The sequence below is a fragment of the Rhinatrema bivittatum genome, chromosome 2 (genome assembly GCF_901001135.1).
Source record: "Rhinatrema bivittatum chromosome 2, aRhiBiv1.1, whole genome shotgun sequence".
Taxonomy (NCBI): Eukaryota; Metazoa; Chordata; class Amphibia; order Gymnophiona; family Rhinatrematidae; genus Rhinatrema; species Rhinatrema bivittatum.
In genome coordinates, this window is record NC_042616.1 from 181,191,504 (window position 1) to 181,211,564 (window position 20,061).

At 45.2% G+C, this 20,061-nt stretch overlaps 1 protein-coding gene across 2 annotated transcripts in view; it reads left to right on the forward strand.

The window, feature by feature from the left end:
- The window catches only part of C1GALT1 (core 1 synthase, glycoprotein-N-acetylgalactosamine 3-beta-galactosyltransferase 1), a 157,963-nt gene that overhangs the window by 114,004 nt on the left and 23,898 nt on the right, over positions 1-20,061 (forward strand). For both annotated transcript variants that reach the window (XM_029588940.1, XM_029588941.1), the window contains exon 4: positions 5,709-6,376. In XM_029588940.1, the coding sequence (XP_029444800.1) occupies positions 5,709-6,376 (668 nt within the window). The remainder of the gene's footprint in view (positions 1-5,708; positions 6,377-20,061) is intronic.

Below are 20,061 nucleotides of genomic sequence, written 5' to 3' on the forward strand. Positions count from 1 at the left end.
GATAGCCGGATAAGTGACTCATCTCTCTATCTAGCAACCACTGATATTCAGCAGCCCGCTAGATAGCTGGATATTGAGTGCTGAATGGGTTTTCAGTATCTGACCCAACCTTTCTTACCTGACCAGCGAATTAGTAAACTTTCATCCCACCCAAACTGTGTTCAGTTGAATGTGCATCCTTTGATAGCACATTGGACATTCTCAGAGGGTGTGATGAAGATGCACGCATGATAAAATAACAGGCACCCTCAAAATAGAAACTTAACAAAGGGAAACTGTCAGGGCGCATGGTAAAATCTGAAAAGCTGACGCTTTTACTTTTACATAGAAACATGAAACACAGAAACATGATGGCAGAAAGACCATGTAGCCCATATGTCCAATTAATTAGTTTAGCATTGGGAATTATAATACTAAATTAATTGGATGGATGGGCAGACTAGATGGGCCATATGGTCTCTTTCTACCATCATGTTTCTCTGTTTCATGCTTTTATGTAAAAGCCGATATGGAGTCAGCTTTTTGATTTCTATCCATGCACCCTGAAAGCTTCCCTTTGTTAGGTTCCTATTTTGAGGGTGCCTGTTTCGACAAGTGCATACCAGTGGACTATGCGGTTTCACTGCATATTTTGAAATGTTGAGCATATTCCTGCACAGGAGTTGTCTGCACCAGTGTGAAGAGCCTGGTACAACTTCCTGTTTGTCGTCCCCAATTTCACTGAGGTATGTAATGCACTGTTTAGCAGTTTTCAGGCCTTGACTATTGGCCACCGACAAATTGGAAGCCCTTAAGAGTCTTAACATTTCTGGGTTTTGAATTAGACTCAGTAGAGATGGTGTCCAGATTCCCTTAAAACAAACTCATGAAACTTCACACATTGATTCATGAACAGCTCAGGAGCTCGAGGTGACACTAGACCTCAATCAGTCTTTGATCGTGAGATTAGTGTTTCCCTGCGGAGTCATCCCCATGAGGTGCATATTTCTGCACAAGCTCATGTTGGCATCGATCACTGGATCAAGGTGACAAAACCTTTGCAAGAGGATCATGTCACATGGGATCAATTTTTACCTAATTTTAACTGTGAAGGTATGACTCCTCTCTCCTGTGTCCAACTCAGACCTTGACCTTTACTCTGGTTTTGGGCTATTCTGTCAAGATGCTTGGTGCACAGCAACCTGGCCATAAGATTGGACAGGAGCTGGTGTCATCTCAGATATCAGCTTTCTAAAACTATTCACAGTTGTGGTTGCCCTTCACATTTGGAAGGAGCGCTTGGCTAATAGGAGCATGATTATATTGATACGACAACCTTGCCATAGTAGAGGTTTATTAAATATGTGCCTTTGTCTGTCTGAATTGAGAGTCATGGTCCTGAAGTGCTTAGAAATGAATGTGGTGGCATACGTTAGATGCATCCCAGTGATATGCAACAAGATGGCTGATTATCCTTGCTAGTGGGAAGAATCCAGGAGGCTAGCATCAGACGCCAAGGAGACTGGGACCCCAGCACCGATGCACCTTTTGGAGCAGAGACGCATGTAAGCTGCTGCACAGGTGTATTGCACCATCCACCCACCTCTGTGAAGGGTTACAATGCTATTCTGGACTATTTAGCCACAATGGAGTGGCAATGTGGACCAGTTCCTGCAACTTTAATAATTCAGTACATAGTTCAGGAGTGTTCAGAGGTGTAGTACATGCTAACTTGGATGACATTTTTGCCTTTTTCATGACAGCCCAAGGCTGGCTTAATCCAAATACAGATTTTGCGATTAAGCTTGTAATGACTGGCTGGGTTAAATCAAAGACCCCCATTCCTGATAATCGTGGATCAATCTTGCACTAGCATTTGTTAAAGCAATGCATATTTTAGAAACATGACAGCAGAAAAAGACCATATGGCCCATCTAGTCATCCCATCTGGCCAATCAGTCCAGCATTTCAGTTCTCATCACTTCCTTAAATATCCCCTGTATGTAGCCCATGCTTTCTTGAATTCAGATACTGTTTGTCTCCACCAATTCCACTGGGAGGCTGTTCCACACATCCACCACATTCTATGAAGAAATATTTCCTAAGATTACTCCTGAATCTACCCCCTTTAAACCTCATCTCATGACCGTTCGTTCCAGAGTCTCCTTTCCATTGAAGTCTCACCTCTTGGGCATGGAAAACTTTGAGCTATCTCACCTATCTCTCCTTTCCCCTAGGGTATACATGTTTATATATTTAAGTCTATCCCTATATGCTTTAGAACCAAGATCACTAACCATTTTAGTAACCACTCTCTGGACAAACTCCATTCTGTTTATATCCTTTTGAAGGAGCGATCTCCAGAAATGTACACAGTATTTCAAGTGAAGAGTCACAAGGGTCCTGTACAGAGGCAATAGCGTCTCCCCTTTTTCTGCTAACCATTCCTCTTCCTATGCTGCCAAGCATCTTTCTGGCTTTTATCATCGCATTATCCACCTGTTTGACCACCTTAAGATCAGATACAATTACCCCACATTCCATGCCACCTTTGTTCTTAGAAGAATTTCAACTCCAATACTATACCTTTTCCCTTGGGTTTTTGCATTCTTTTTTGCAATTTTTAGAATTAAATCTTAGCTGCCAGACCTTACACTATTCCTTGAGCTTCATTAGATTCCACTTCAAGTTCTCCACTCCTTCCTGGCTGTCCACCTCGTTACAGATTTTGGTATCATCAGCAAAAAGACAAACCTTTCCTGACAACCCTTCGGTTATGTAGCTCACAAACATGTTGAAAAGAACCAGTCCAAGGACCAAACCCTAAGACACACTGCTAGTAACAACCCCTTTTCAGAAAAATCCATTTACCATTATCGTTCGTTGTCTCCCACTCAGCCAGTTTCTAACCCAGGATCCATACCAAAGGTATACAATTTATAAGTCTTCTATGTGGAACTGTCAAAAGCCTTGCTGAAATCAAAGTACACTAAGTCTAGCGCTCTCCCTTGATCTAACTCTGGTCATCCAATCAAAAAAATTGATTAAATTTGTCTGACAAGAATTACCTCTGGTAAAACCATGCTGCTTTGGATCTTGCTGTAGCGTTGACTCCTTTGAACTACTTCTGTTTTGTGCAGCCTTTACATTTATCTTCACTTTTGAGTGAGAGAGTTTTTAACCGTGAGCAGGCACAAGGACTTTTCTGGCCATCTTGCTTCTGATGTGTCAATTAGTGATAAGATGTGGCTAATATCAAAGTCCAAAATGTAACAGCAAGGAAGAAGGCAGATAGTTGATTTAGTGGGTGTTCCAAGGCTAATAAAAGGACACATTCATTACTGGGCATGATACCTAGCTGTTAGGTCACCAGTTCCTGGTACATACTAACTCTCTGCCTTTGAGCAAATTTCAGTTTAGTACAGGATTCAAACAAGTCTTAGCAGGCTGCAGGGCTAGGGGCCGAGTAATTTGATACCCAGTTCTTTAGAATAGGTGCTGCCTCTAGCACTGTGGCATCAGGATTGTCTGGCACCACCGTAGAGTGAATAGGCAGATGGTGGCCCACAACTTACATGTCATATGTCAGGCAAGCAAACAGAAATCTCAATTGGGTTGTTGTGCTGACTTTTGTCATTTTCAGAGTTCTGCTGGTAGCAACAAATGTTTTTGATTGTGGGACACTCATATGTGTTTTTGGGCTGAGCATCAGACAGGAGAGATTGTTAGTGGTGCACATTTGGGCCTTGCACCTTGGGACATGATGGTGCAATGGCTAGGCAGAAGAGGAATATGTTGGGATAATCTTATCCCCCATCTGCGACAATTGCTGGTCAGATTCACCATTCCCAAGGTCCTGGTCCTTCACTTGGGAGGCAGTGATCTGGAGGATGTTCTTGGCTGGCTCTTGCTCAACACCATCAGGAATGACATTGCACTCATCATGTCAACGATGCCCAGCACCCATGTCTTAGGATCTGAGATCATCTCTTGCCACCGGTTCCAACAATTGTGCTTTTGGGAGCGGTGGGTAGCCAAGCTTAACGGGTAGGCAATTTTGCCACATGGATTGGTGGTTATCACATCGGACACGATTGATTTGTGAATGGAGTGTGTGGAACTTTTCCATAAGAATGAGGTCTTCCTGTCTGACATGGAACAAAATCTGTTCTTAAACTCTTTCTAAGAAGGGCTATTCAGAGTAGTGTTTCCATAATACTACAGATGGTTTCAGCTATGAATGGTGGTGGGGTGGGGTGGGGGGGGTCATGGACAAGCCAGTGCTAGGCTTCCTGGGCCCAGTAGTAGCAATACCCAAGCTTAGGGCATCTCATGCAGGATGGGAAGTAACAGGTAGAAGTTCTGACCTCAGTAACTCTATTGGGACAGTGTTGGCAGAGTCAAGTAGCCCTAGTGTGATGTCAGGCTGAATGTCCTCATTCAAATAAGAGCATTCGCCTTGCTTGCCTATGGTGGGTTGACTAGTAAAGCCCAGGTAAGGAGCTTCTTGGAAGAATAGGGGCCTTGGGTCGACTAGTAAAGCCCAGGTAAGGAGCTTCTTGGAAGGATAGGGGCCTTGTTTGATAGTGGCGGGTCAGTGGTCCAGAGGCAGTCCTTTAGATGCTAACATGCAGTTCTTCACATTTTCCCCCATTTGCTATCCGAATAAACTTTGACTCAGGTACACAATTCTGAGTAAATGGTTTTGTTATGTGGTCAGATTGATAAGTGGTGAGTGTTCCAGTGATCTTTGTGACGTGTATGTCACAATTATGCAGGGTACCTTAACTACATTTCTATGATGTGCAGTTAAGATTTTTGCACTAATGTATTTGCATTTTTTGCTGTGCCAATAGATGAGTATTTTGATTGCATTTGCATATCATTAACTCAGTATATATTTTGTATTAACACTAACACTAGCTATTATGTTCATGTTAACAGCTTGCACATAACAGCGGTGGCCAACTCCTGTCCACAAGAGCCACAAATGGGTCTGGTTTTCAGGATATCTACAATGAATATGCACAAGATAGATTTGCATATAATTATATCTTGTGCATATTCATTGTGGATATCCTGAAAACCAAACCTGTTTATGGTTGCTCAATATGAACCTATTAAAATGACAGCATAAGATTTAATGGCCAATATGTCTATTTCAGGGGTGGCCAGCTCCAGTCCTCGAGAGCCACAGTTTCAGAATATATCATGAGCTTCATTTTGAGTTAGCAGGTGTCACGTTGTGCATGTCGTTGGGTAGGTGAAAGTGAGAAGCCATGTAATCTTCACACTTTGCATGAAATGAATCCTACACCTTATAGTGGGTTTCACTTCACTAGAAACTGAAAACTATCAGAATTCTGATAATCAAGTACATTCCATGTCATATAAAATCCATTTCAGGGCAGGTATTTGAATTTTTTTTGGGTGGGGGGTAGGGAGCCGGTAGAGGGGAGTGACGTTTCAGGGCAAATAGTAAACATAGTTCATACTAAAATTTTTGGCCCATTTATGCAAGTTTTGCATGTTTACAGTACATGTCACTGTAGTAACTGAATATGTTTGAGGCCTTAGATGGTCTCAGGCACAAGTTGCATTAAATTTATAAAAAAAAAATAAATTAAAAAATTAGCCTTCTTTCTAAGCCATTTAAATGATAAAAGGAAGAATGTTCTTTCAATGAGTGCTTTTTTTCTTATTAATATTATTTGTTTTTCCCATTATAGATGAGGAGAAAACTGTTGCTGATAAGCTATATCAGAAGGTTCGAATTCTTTGCTGGGTGATGACTGGGCCCCAGAATCTGGAGGTAAAGGCCAAGCATGTTAAAGCTACTTGGGCCCAGCACTGCAATAAAATCCTGTTCATGAGCTCGGAGACTAACAAAGATTTTCCTGCTATAGGCCTAGAAACCAAAGAGGGTAGAGATCAGCTGTACTGGAAAACTATTAAGGCCTTCCAGTACATACATGACCATCATTTAGATGATGCTGACTGGTTTATGAAAGCAGACGATGATACTTACGTTGTACTGGATAATCTAAGATGGCTTCTCGCAAAACACAACCATGAGCATCCTGTTTACTTTGGAAGACGGTTCAAGCCTTTTGTAAAGCAGGGCTATATGAGTGGAGGTGCTGGATATGTACTAAGTAAAGAAGCTTTGAAAAAGTTTGTTGATGCTTTTAAAACTGAAAAATGCACTCATGGCTCAACTGTGGAAGATCTTGCCCTGGGAAAATGCATGGAGAGCATTAATGTGGAAGCAGGAGATTCCAGAGACACAAGTGGTAAAGAAACTTTCCATCCCTTTGTTCCTGAACACCACTTAATCATAGGCTATCTGCCAAAAACATTGTGGTACTGGAATTACAACTATTACACTCCTGTTGAAGTAAGTTTACAAGTATTTTAGTAGATTTCAGCATTCCTGATTGGATGTCATATATTTGTAATTGTAAACAGGAATGCTTGTCTGACTGAATTTATTTTCTTCGGTTTGGCTATTTTATTTCTCTGTTTTGGAGGCCTTTCAGACGAGGCATTACAAAACATCAGCTAGGATGAAATTGTTGAGGTGACTGTAATACATGAAATGCTAAACTAACTTGTTTCCAGATAAATGGCAGCCTGGAGCACTGGATAAAATGTTTATTCCTTCCCTGTAAGTTCTGCCAGGGAGGGAATAAATGTATTTTCTTAGTGTATGACAAACCATAAATGAGAGATAATTGTATTTCTCATATTACTTTGCGCTCTTTTTATAACCAACCCTCTATTTCTCCTACAATCCAAACAGCATGCCCAGTCAATACAGTTCTGAAAGCTATAGGGAAGCTTTGTCTGAGTTTTTGGGTACTTGCCAGGTTCTTATGGCCTGGATTGGCCACTGTTGGAAACAGGATGCTGGGCTTGATGGACCCTTGGTCTAACCCAGTATGGCATTTTCTTATGTTATGTTCTTATGAGGCTAACCCTCAGGAATACGCTTTGATCTGCAGTGGTTGGTCATTGCTTTAGCTGTCCCTCCCTCTCAAGAACTCAAATATGTTGTGTCTACAGTAGTACAGAGCTCCTCCAGCCTTGCACTATATTCAAGTATCCTGAGCCACAGAGCCAGCCAAAAAAAAAAGCTCTAATCTAGAGCTTGATTTGCTAAGATGCTTTTCCTAATAGGTGGCTATGGGGAAAAAAGCTTAGCAAATTAGTGCTACACACAGATTGGTAGTTATTTCATCTTTTTTTTTTTTTTTTGCTTTGCTATGTTGAAATGTCCCTTTGAAATGTTTTTGTAAAGCTTTTTTTGGCTGTGCTGTTATTGCTTTATTTTTGCTTGCTTATTCTTTTCACTGTTTTGAAAACCACTTGGCAGATAGAAAATGCTTTACATATCAAAATGAATTGAATATTCCTGTACATACCCAGTTCAGTCCAGACCAGTGGGTTATGCACTCCCACCAGCAGATGGCGTCAGAGAGCAAAGCTTCGAGGCACTGGTATCCCAAGTGTGCCACCTGCAGCTCATCATTATTTCTCTGACTCCAGCAGATGGTGGTTGTGTATACCGGCAGCTCTGTGTGAAATGGATTTTTCTTGGTCCCTGAGGTGCTAGGTTCAGTGTCTGGGCCATCCCTCAGGTAGAGCCGGGCAAACAGGGGATTGGTTACCCTTGGTGGTGCTAGCCTGTGTGGTTCCTGGTCCCCTGATAGCCAGGGGACTGGCTACCTCAGTGACCGAAGACTCCCCCTCAGTGTCTGCGGTACAGGGAAGTAGCCCCTTTGGGGATTTTTTTTCTATTATTCTTAGCTTAGGCTTTATTTTTTTCTGTTACTAGAAGTTAAAGTTTTTGTGTAAAAAAACAAAACAAAACACAGCTCCAAGTTCCCTGTTCTCCGTGGCTCCCGGGGTAAATCAGTTTGCTCTGTGGTGCAGAGCCAGGCAGATCCCTGAAGAGGAAGGGGGGAGAGTGTTTCAACCCTGGTAAGAACCTCTGAGGACGTTTTTGGGCTCCGAGCCTCATTTTTACCACTGGCTCTGGAGCTATTTTTCCATGGTGGCCATTTTGTTTTTTTCTTTTTCGACCTCCCATGTGGCTCCCCAGCATTCCTGGGGCCGATTTTCACGGCATTTTTGGTGGGAGTCACCAGGGCTGGGTGGCAGCACCTGTTTTCTTCTGGGGGGGGGGGGGGAGTTATATTTATTTATTTATTTATTTTTATATACCGGTGTTCGATTTTACATATCACATCGGTTTACATTTAAACAAAATTTGCAGGATTTATATGTTATATATATATATATATATATATATATATATATAGTTATATGCTCCTTTTTGCTAGAGGAACATGGCAGAAACTCCTGTGGTGGAACCCTGTAAGGCTTGCGGGGTATGGTTTGCTTATTTAGACCCCCTGTCACTGTGCATGGACTGTGCATTGGGTGGGGAAGGGGCCTCAGACAAGAGGACCAAACCTAAAACGTCTGCACGCAGGTCAGGCTCGGCAGCTGGGTCTAACGGAAGGAGCCCAACCCCCACTGCATACCTTGTGGAAAAGGTCTCCCAGGATGACCCTCCCCCGCTGTCCCCCAAAGCACGGACTCCAAGACCAGAGGAATCGAGAGACATGGACACTGATTCTAGCAGTGACAAGATGGGACCGGGGGGATTTTCACTGGAATTTGTGCTGCTCATACATGAAGCATTTCTGGCTCGGAAGCTCGTGAAGCGCAGAGCCCAGGATGGGAGCGTGGAAGTTCCCAAGCGTCCCCATCTGCGAACTGACAGTTGTCCGTCCTGGGCAACTTTGGCTCGGGAGGATCTAGCGGGTGCAGTCGACCAGCAGGGGAACGACTCCCCTCCAACCCCAAGGGACACCGCTGCAGATCGGGGTGAGGTCCCTCTAGACGTAGATACGGGCGACGATGATCAGGATCCAGTGGAACCTAGTGCGGATAATAAATAATAATAAATAAATAATAAATGGCAGGCCGGCTATTTAAGAGGGAGGAATTGCATCCCCTTATTCCCCAGGTGCTTGAGGAATTGGGGGTGAGACCCTCTCTGGAAGATTCAGACAGTGAGAGAGTGAACCCAGTCCTGGACAGTCTCCGGGGTCCACCTAGTGCTTTTCCCATCCCGAAGAAGATTCAAAAGCTCATCAGCCGGGAATGGGAATCCCTGGAGGCGGCGCTTAAGGTTGGCCAGGTGATGCAAAAACTCTACCCGCTAATGGAGAAACATTTAGAATGCCTCAGGGTACGTAAGGTGGATGCGGCTGTATCAGTGGTGACCAAAAAGACGACTATTCCAGTGGCGGGAGTGGCTGCTCTCAGAGATGTGCAAGACCGCAAGCTGGAGCTGCATCTGAAGCTGGTGTTTGAGGTCTCTTCCTTAGGACTTCAGGTGGCTGTGTGTGCCAGCATGATGCAAAGAGCGTGTTTATATTGGATTCAAAAACCGCAAGACCCATCGTCTTCTGGGACTTTGTCAACTTCTCAGGCAGCTTGTCTGGAGGTGGCGGATGCCTTATATGACTTGGGGCATACGGTGGCCCGGACTATGGTCTTCTCGGTGGTAGCTCAGCAACTCCTATGGCCTGCAATTGGGCAGCGGATGCTTCCTTCAAGTCGCAACTGTGCAGTCTGCCTTTTCATGGGAGGTTGCTGTTTGGAGAGGATTTGGATCAGCTGATTAAATCTCTGGCGGATTCCAAGGGCAATAAACTGCTGGAAGATAGAAAGCCTTACAGGAAATCATTCGGTCCTCGATCCCGTTTTTGGGATTTCTGAAAAAGTAGGTTGGAGAGGAGTGTTCCACCCTCTGGTTCTAGACAGACCTCTTCCCATACACAGTCCTTTCGCGGCTCCAGTCGTCCTGCCAGAGGTGGTTTTGGTTAGGGAACTGGGAAGCCTCTCCAATGAAATTAGGCCCGCCCACTCCACAGACAGGATGATCGGGGGCAGGTTGTCCCAATTTTATGAGGATTGGGTCAGGATCACCTCAGATTGCTGGGTGGAGGTGGTAACGGAAGGTTATGCCTTAGAATTTTCTCGGCCTCTCATGCCGGCCTTTGTGGAATAGCGATGTGTTTCCTGCAACAAGCAAGCCGCGATAGAAAACACTCTACAAAGATTGCTGGCCCTGAAGGCGATCATCCCCATGCCGTCCCAAAAAGGAGGGCACTTTACGACCCATCCTGGACCTCCAGAAGGTGAATTGCTGCTTGAAGGTGCCCCGTTTTCAAATGGAAACACTTTGAACAGTCATCACAGCGGTTCAAAAAGGAGAGTTCCTCGCCTCCTTGGATCTCACCGAGGCTTACTTACATATCCTGATTTGCAGCGCTCACCAGAGATTCCTACGATTCAAGATTCTGGGTCAGCATTTTCAGTTCTAGGCACTACCATTCGGACTGGAGATGGCCCTGCGCACCTTTACCAAGGTGATGGTCGTGGTGGCGGTGACCCTCCGGAAAGAAGAGATAATGGTCCATCCTTACCTCAACGATTGGCTGATTCGAGCCAAGTCGGAAGAGGAAGGCGAGCGGATGGTTCTTCGTGTGATCCATTGTCTCCAGTCCCTAGGCTGGGTAATCAACGAAGTGAAAAGTCATCTGACTCCATCACAGTGTCTGGAGTATTTGGGAGCTCGTTTTGACACCCTCCAGGTCAGGGTGTTTCTCACAAACGACAGGATGTACAAATTGCAGCAACAAGTGCATCTCTTATTACAGATTACCTACAAGTTCTGGGGTTCATGACTTCGACATTGGAATTGGGCCTTTGCTCACCTGGGCCTTTGCTCACCTGAGACCGTTGCAGAGAGATCTACTGTCACGGTGGGACCCAGTGTCAGAGCAATACCAGTTGCCCCTGCCTTTGTCACAGCGAATCAGGTCCAGCCTGCAATGGTGACTGTCTGAAGACAACTTACAGAAGGGGATGTCCCTCGAAGTCCCAGATTGGGTGATCATGACAACTGATGTGAGCCTTCAAGGCTGGGGGGAGATGTGTGCCTCAGTCATGCGGTGCAGGGAACCTGGTCCTTACCCAAACGGTCGTGGTCTATCAATCACCTAGAGATAAGGGCAGTACGCAAAGCATTGTTGACATTCCAGTCCCTGGTGCAGGGGAGAATAGATTGAGTCTTCTTGGACAATACCACCACGGTGGCATATCTCAATCGCCAGGGAGGAACCAGGAGTCCGGCCATGGCACAGGAAGCACACCTCCTCTTCACTTGGGCCGAGCTTCATCTGGAAGGCATCGCAGCCTCTCATGTGGCAGGCATGGACAATGTGCAGGCGAACTTCCTCAGTCAACAGCTAGATCCCGGGGAGTGGGTTGGAATCACACTTGTGCCTGATGGGCAGTTCCCCAACTGGTCCTCATGGCAACCCGTGTTAACACCACGACGGACCGGTTCTTCAGCCGAAAGGAGGAAATTGGGGCAGTAGGAGTAGATGCCCTAGTCTGCAAGTGGACAACCGGAATCCTCCGTATGCCTTTCCTCCATGGCCCCTGATCGGGTGCATTCTCCGGCGCATAGAGAACCATCCCGATTCGGTAATTCTGGTGGCACTGGAGTGGCCACAGCGGCCGTGGTTTGTGGACCTGGTACGGTTGGCAACAGACAGCTCGCTATGCCTAGCTCATCTGCCGAACCTCCTGCGACAAGGGTCCATTTTTTCGGATCGGGAGGAATACTTCTCTCTCGCGGCCTGGTGTTTGAGAGGTGGCAGTTACAGATGAAAGGTTATTCGGAACAGGTGATTTCCACCCTGCTTCAGTACAGGTAGCCCTCGACGTCTATGGCATACGCTCGAGTGTGGAAGGTGTTTGAAGTCTGATGTGACCAGCAGGGTGTAGTGCCGTAGTCGGTGACCATTCCTCAGGTCTTGGGGTTTTTGCAGCAGGGATTATCTAAAGGTTTGGCTTATAGTTCCCTGCGTGTTCAGGTTTTGGCCCTGGGAATTCTCCTAGGATGGGTAGGTGGCAGGCCTCTAGCCAGCCACTCAGACATTGTCTGTTTCCTGAAAGGGGTGAAGCACCTTCGTCTTCCTCTTCGTAAGTTATGCCCGGAGTGGAATCTCAATCTGGTGTTGAGGGCGCTTCGTGATTCCCCTTTTGAGACCTCACCTTGAAGACTGTGTACTTGGTGGCCATCTGTTCCGCGAGGCATATTTCAGAATTGCAGGATCTTTCCTGTAGGGATCCCTTCCTTTGCATCTCAGCTGATAGGGTGTCCCTGTGCACGATCTCTTCCTTTTTGCCGAACGTGGTGTCTGACTTTCATGTTAATCGATCCGTGGAGTTACCCGGATTCCGTAATTGGGCTCGTGACCCCGCTATTTTATTTATTTATTTATTTAACATTTTTATATACCAACCTTCATGAAAAAAATTAATATCAGATCGGTTTACATGTAACAAGGGATATAACTTATTCAACCATATAACAAGAGGCGAAAGATACATACACAAGGAGGTATTAACTAGGAGGGCTAGGATAGCCGTAGATATAGGACAGCATAACTGAATGAATTAGATAATGCAATAATATCAAGAAGGGAGGCATAAATATAATGCCTAAACTTGGAGGGGCGTTTAGTTAGGAGTCAGTGTCAGCTATGGGAAGAGATCTTCATCTGTTAGATGTCCGCCGGGTTCTCCTTCGGTATTTGAAGGTCACTAATTCTTTTTGAAAATTGGATCACTTTTTTATGCTCTTTGGAGGTCCGAAGAAGGGAGAAAAGGCCTCTAAGGCATCCTTGGCTCTCTGGCTGAAGGAAACTATTTGGCCTACTTCGGGAAGGGTCGCCCCGTCCCGACTGGTTTGAAAGCTCACTCAACGAGAGAGCAAGCAGCTTCTTGGGCGGAGTGTCAGTTGTTGTCACCTGAGGAGATTTGTAGAGCCACAGTCTGGTCTTCCCTGCATACCTTCACAAGGCATTATCGCCTGGATGTCAGGGATCCGGACCAAGTGCTTTTTGGGGAGAGTGTCTTGCGAATGGGTCTTTCGGGTTCCCGCCTGGTGTAATGTGGCTTTGGTACATCCCACTGGTCTGGACTGATCTGGATATGTACAGGAAAGGAAAATTGGTTCTTACCTGCTAATTTTCATTCCTGTAATACCACAGATCAGTCCAGAATCCCGCCTGGGTGTTAATGCCGAAAGACTGATTTACCTAACGGTTAGCTGCTGTGCACAGAGAACCTATCAAAATGATTCTATAATATTTTGGTTTTTGTTATGAATTTTCAGGTATTGGGGTCGTTTGTTTCAGACCCTTGAGGGAATTTTTTCCTGTCCGCCCTTGTTTCAGGAATTAGATGGTTTTTTGTCAATTATACTTTGCTTGGGTATCGATAAATACTGATGAGCTGCAGGTGGCACACTTGAGATATCAGTGCCCCGAAGCTTTGCTCTCTGACTCCATCTGCTGGTGGGAGTGCATAACCCACTAGTCTGGACTGATCTGTGGTATTACAGGAATGAAAATTAGCAGGTAAGAACCAATTTTCCTTTTTTGTTTATAAAAACCAAGTTGTTGGCAAATTTTTTGTCATAAGATTTTGCCAGTGGGTGTCTGGTAGCTTTATGAACAGGGTTTGAAAAATTCCTCTACGGCTTACTTGTCAGCAAATAAAATGCATTTGCCCTGCACTATCACCCCCAATAATGTGTTTTGGAGAGGGATGGCAAAAATACACGGTGAGCACAGATCTTTCCCAGACTGCACCTCTCTGCACAGTAGCTGCCAAGTATATTTTTCAAACTCTAGTTATGAATTAATTAGACAGACCTAGAGTAAATTTTGCTTTGAGCCTGAAACATTTTGAAGCTGTTCAGTCACAGAAGCATCAATACTAAAATAAGAAACACACTATTGCTTGTGCTTTCAGTCATTAATAGCCCTTGAATAAGTTTGGCGTCGTTTTATGTAATTAAAAAAAATGCCATTCAAATCTTGAATTTTGTTTTTTTGTGACTGTTACAAACCAGCAGGTCAGTTGTAATAAATCCCTATCAATCTCTTTCACAATCCTATCCATCTAAGCTGCCAGTTTTGTAGTTTAGAGAACAAGAACAGGAATTTGACATCTGATGTGATGAGTGATATTCAAGGTTATTTGGGTCATGTTCTTTAGCTTGGAAAACACCATAATTTAATGATTGGTCTAGATCAGTGGTTCTCAACCCTGTCCTGGGGACCCCCCCAGCCAGTCGGGTTTTCAAGCTATCCACAATGAATATGCATGAGAGAAAATTTGCATGTTATGAAGGCAGTGTATGCAAATTTTCTCTCATGCATATTCAGTGTGGATAGCCTGAAAACCCGACTGGCTGGGGGGGGGTCCCCAGGACAGGGTTGAGAACCACTGGTCTAGATTCATAGAAACGTAAGAGTATGATGGCAGATAAAGATCATATAGCCTATCTTCTCCTTCAAAGATCCTCTGTGCTGCCTCCAAATTAGCCTTCTTAAACTGAGGATCATCAGGAATGCCCTGCAGGCATTCACACACTTACTTCAGGTATTATGATTCAGACAGACAACTAGTTTGTCATGTTCATGAACAAACAAGGCAGCACCAGGTCCTGGATGCTGTGCCAAAAAACCTTGAGCATCTGGCAGTGAGCAATAGATGACCAATTAACTCTTCAGGCCACATATCTTCCAGGAATGGCCAATATGTTGGCGGATTATCTCTGCAGGATATTCTACCCTCACAAATGGCTGCCAAAACAATCCATTGCCAACAGGTTGTTCCACTTATAGGGGTCACTCATCGATCGACCTCTTTGCATTGGAAGAAAACCAAACAATTTTGCTCCATACTTCAGTCCTCTTGGGCCAACTCACAATGCCTTACTGCTAGATTGGGGAACAGAACTCATGTATACTCTTCCTCATTTATTACTTATTGTGAGGACATTGCAGAAACTTCTATGGGAATAAGCCTACAAGATTCTAATTGCTCAAGTATAGCCAAGACAAGTCTGGTATGTTTCTCTTTTGGTCTCCTACTATGATGAGTTTTTAATTTTAATTACTTTTAAATTTTAATATGTTATTTAAAGTTTTATTATGTATGTGTCCAATTCATGTAAACCATTTTGACAACCTCTGAGTATAAAAAAGGTATATAAATAATTTTAAATAAATAAATACATCATGCAACTATCATGCCCTCCCAATTCACCTCAGATCAGACCCCCTTCCTTCTTTCTCAATAAGATGGCCACCTACTTCACCCAGCTCTGCAGTCTCAAATGGATATTGAACATGCGATCATAGCTGACCTATCTCCGCCTAAATCGGTGTAGGATATTCGCCTTTCTTTTAGAAAGCTATCTATTAGGTGAAATTATTCCTTTAAAAGGAAAAGATACCCAAGTTGTGTTCTATGCATACGGTAAGCTGGACCTCTTTTCCTGTGAACCATGCTTAAAAAAAGACAAACAGCCCAACAACATCCTGGAGACATTCTTTGTAATACCTTTATTAGTGTGCACAGAGGTCAGCCTAACACAGACTTCCAAGTTACATGGCAAAACTGCAGTGTTATACATTTCTTCTCTGTTACAATCCTGCTCGTGAAGCCCATCCCGCGAGCAGGCCCTCTACTCACCTCTGTGCCGGCCGATGCTACAGGACTCTTTCTTGTGGTCTGGGCTGCCCCCGGACTGTGCTGCCGCTGTCTTCATCATACAGCAGGAAGCCGCCTCCGGCCTTGCTCCTTGCGGCTGGGACACCGCCATTGCTGACCAACCTTCCTGGGCTCTGCATAAGCGCGCGCGTTCCTCTTCACAATATTTAAAGGGCCAGCGGTGGGAAAAGCCCGCGGCCCCACTGGATGATGTCATCAGTCCTTGCCCTAGTCCAGCTCTATAAAAGGGCTTAGCTTTACTTCCTCGGGGCCTTTGAATCAGGTTCCATAATCATCCATGTTCCTCTTCTCCGGTCAGTGTCTTCCATGGTCTGCTTCTGTCCAGATGGTTCCGTGTTCCATGTTCTTGATGTTCCTGGTCTCCTTCGTCTGATGTTCCTAGTCTTGTTCCTCGTCTGAGCTCCTTTGTCGCCTGTTCCTTGTCCAGAAATCCTGATGTGCTGAGTCCTGATGTTCCATGTCCAGAAGTTCCTGATGTTCCATGTTCCGGTTCCGGTCCTGATGTCCTTGCCTCCGGCTCTTCGTCCTGCTTCCAGGTTCCTTGCTTGTCCGCCTTTCCTGGTATGTCACCGTCGTGGTCCGTGACCATCCCATGGGGGGCTGTGTAGGGTGCTTCGTGGCACAAAGCCTATCTTCATGTCTGCAGCACAAGTCTCCAGAAGGCCCTTGTTTTTAATGCCAAGGTCTGTTCCTGAAATCCGAGTTCCGAGTCTTGAATCCTGACCCAGTCTTTGGAGTACCTTGTGCCGGCTTCCGTCCATGCTCAAGACTCTGCCAGAACCTGCTCCGCTTCAGTGTGGTCCACGACCAGCCATAGGCGACTGTGTAGGGCACGCCTCTGTGCAGGCTTCTCCTGAATCTTTGACATGTTTCCAGTTTCAAGTTGCACTGTTTCGCCTGGAGTCTGCTTTGCCTTTGGCATGGTCCACGACCAGCCATGGGCGGCTGTGTAGGGCACACTGTGATGCAGTACTCACGTAGTACTAATGCCTGAATTCTGAATCCTTGCCTGAGGCTTCCAAGTTCCTGAATCCTTGTCCGTCTTCCAAGTATCCTGAGTCTTCGCTTGAGTCTTCCAGGTTCCAAATTCCAAGTTCCATGTCTTGTCTTGTTCCTGCCCTCAGCCTCCATCTGGCCTCACACACTCGTCGTTCCCAAGTGGCGGGTCCGGAAGGGCTACTGAGTGGCCGGAGGGCTACTCCTGAGACCAGCATTGCGTTGCTGGGTCTCACTGGTACATGTAAATCCAGTGGAGGGCTGAGCCTGCCTTGATCCAGTTCCTTGCCTTGTTTCTGGACCAGCCTTGTTCCTGCTCCCTCCGTGCCTGTACACACTCACCTCCAACAGGGTGTGTCTTGGGGCTCCTTCCTAAGCCATGCCATGGCCCAAGGGCTCACAATCTCCCAGGAGCAGGCGATCGCGCCTCTGCATCTGCAATTGGACCCGAAGGCCCCACGGTCGTAACGTTCTCATGCTAACAAGCAGCTGGGCAGTGATCTAATTAAAGTTAACAAAAGTAAATACTGTTTTATTCTTTTACTGGGAGAGCTTAATTTGAAAAGTGTCTTGTAGGCACCCAAGATCTGTCTTGCAGAGTCATGCATATGGGGTGGGGAAATCTGAAAGAAATGTATTCGATGGGGGGTAAAAGGCTGATGTGCACAGAGCAGGAGAGAGACCTTGGGGTGATAGTGTCTAACGATCTGAAGTCGGCAAAACAATGTGACAAGGCGATAGCTAAAGCCAGAAGAATGCTGGACTGCATAGAGAGAGGAATATCGAGTAAGAAAAGGAACGTGATTATCCCCTTGTACAGGTCCTTGGTGAGGCCTCACCTGGAGTACTGTGCTCAGTTCTGGAGACCATATCTCTGAAGGGACAGAGACAGGATGGAGGCGGTCCAGAGAAGGGTGACCAGAAAGGTGGATGTTCTTCATAAAATGACTTATGAGGAGAGATTGAAGAATCTAAATATGTACACCCTGGAGGAAAGGAAGAGCAGGGGTGATACGATACAGACTTTCAGATTCTTGAAAGGTTTTAATGATCCAAAGTCAACGACAAACCTTTTCCGTTGGAAAAAAATCAGCGGAACCAGGGGTCACGATTTAAAACTCCAGGCAGGAAGACTCAGAACCAATGTCAGGAAGTATTTCTTCACAGAGAGGGTGGTGGATGCCTGGAACGCCCTTCCGGAGGAAGTGGTGAAGACCAAAACTGTGAAGGATTTCAAAGGGGTGTGGGATAAACACTGTGGATCCATAAAGTCTAGAGGATGTGAATCAAGAGAAGAGGCATGGGGGTGGCTTGCGGGAATGACAGCTACTACCTGGTGATTAATACCCTTATTCAATAAACATACACATGGTTAATGCGACTCCAACATTGCTCTATGCTTCACCGGCAAGATGAAATGTGTAAAAAAGGGTTTGCATTCACAAAAAGGAGGGGGAGTAGCTTGCTTGTGCGGCGGTTACTACCCTAAACCAAATAAGCCTGATACTTTATTTTATTTATTTTATTTTTAACTTTTCTATACCGATGCTCCTGTATAGGATACATATCGCACTGGTTTACATGGAACTGAAACTGTCGCCGAATGGCGTATACAATGAAACATAGGAACCATGAACGTGCAGGGACAATAAACAGAAATGTGAAAACTTTAGCAACATAAGAGAAAACATAAGTGAAAACATTAGCAACATAAGAGAGTACACTATCATATAATGTAGTAGATATAATATTAAAATGAGTAACTTTAATAATAATAAGAATGGAATCGAGGCCTATGCCTCGGGGAATTGAGCCGGTAGAGAGGGGAATAGAGAGAGAGTTGAGGGAGAAAACCACAATGAGCAATGGGACGTTTAGCATTGGAACGATTCAAAGGGGGAGTGAGGGCATGGGCGAGGGGATTATCTGTCCGAAAAGGCCTGTCTGAAGAGCCAGGTTTTCAGTTTCTTTTTGAAGACCAAAGGGCAGGGTTCTTGGCGGAGGTCTGGTGGGAGCGAGTTCCAGAGTGGAGGCCCAGCTGTGGAGAGGGCGTGCTTCCTTAAAGAGGTTTTAGCAGGTGGGGTATGTAGCATGTCTTTGTATGCTCTTCTAGTGGGTTTGTTTGAGGTGTGTGGCCTTATTTGGAAGGTTAGATTGAGGGGGGAGATATTATGCAAAGCCTTGTGGATCATCATGAGGGCTTTAAAGAGGATCCTGAATTTGATTGGTAACCAGTGCAAGTTTTGAAGATTGGGAGAGATATGTTCTCTTCTGTTGGCATTAGTGAGGATCCTGGCTGTGGCGTTCTGGACCATCTGAAGAGGTTTGATTGAGTTGGCGGGTAGTCCCAGCAGGAAGGAGTTGCAGTAATCCACTTTGGACAAGATGATGGATTGTAACACCAAACGGAAGTCACGGAGGAGTAGTAGTGGTTTTAGTTTTTTTAGTACCTGTAATTTGAAGAAACATTCTTTTGTTGTGTTGTTTATGAATTTTTTTAGGTTAAGTTGATTGTCGAGCAGAACCCCCAGGTCTCTCACATGTGCTGAATGATTAATTGTTGTTTTGGCTAGTTGCGAAAGGCTTGAGGAGTTGAGAATAGTGTTGTTGTTGTCCTGAGTTATTAGTAGGATCTCCGTTTTGTTAGTATTTAGGACGAGATTGAGGCTAGTGAGAAGCTGGTTGATTGCTTGAAGGCAGCTGTTCCAATGGGACCAGGTTTTGTGAAGCGATTCGGTAATAGGGATGAGGATCTGGATGTCGTCTGCATAAAGGAAGTGGGTTAATGTTGAGATTACTACCTGATAATCTCCTTTTCCTTAGTGTAGACAGATGGACTCAGAACGAATGGGATAGTATCCGCGTGCTAGCAGTTGGAGACGGATCTGACGTCAGCACGGGGTATATATATCCCCACAGGAAGCGTAGCAACTTAGTAATCTTTCTTGCAAAAGCTGTTAGGGATATGTGTACTGACACTCAGTGAAAAGTGAAAACAGGATTCCCCTGACCGATTGATAGTAGCTGGAGACTGCCAGCATTCCCAACCGGAAGGCGTTGACACCTGGTAGAGTGTACGCTCTTATAGAAATAGATGACATGGCTTACCTTGCATCGGTGAAACCCATGTACGCAGGCAGCTGGGCGGGATGCTGAGTCCATCTGTCTACACTAAGGAAAAGGAGATTATCAGGTAGTAATCTCAACATTTCCTGGCGTGTAGCCAGATGGACTCAGAACGAATGGGATGTACAAAAGCTTTACTCCCAGCCTGGGCGGGAGGCTGCCTGAGGACCGTGTAATACCGCCCTTGCAAATGCTGAGTCCTCCCTGGCCTGGACATCCAGACGGTAGAATATGGAGAAGGTATGGAGGGAGGACCATGTCGCCGCTTTACATATTTCT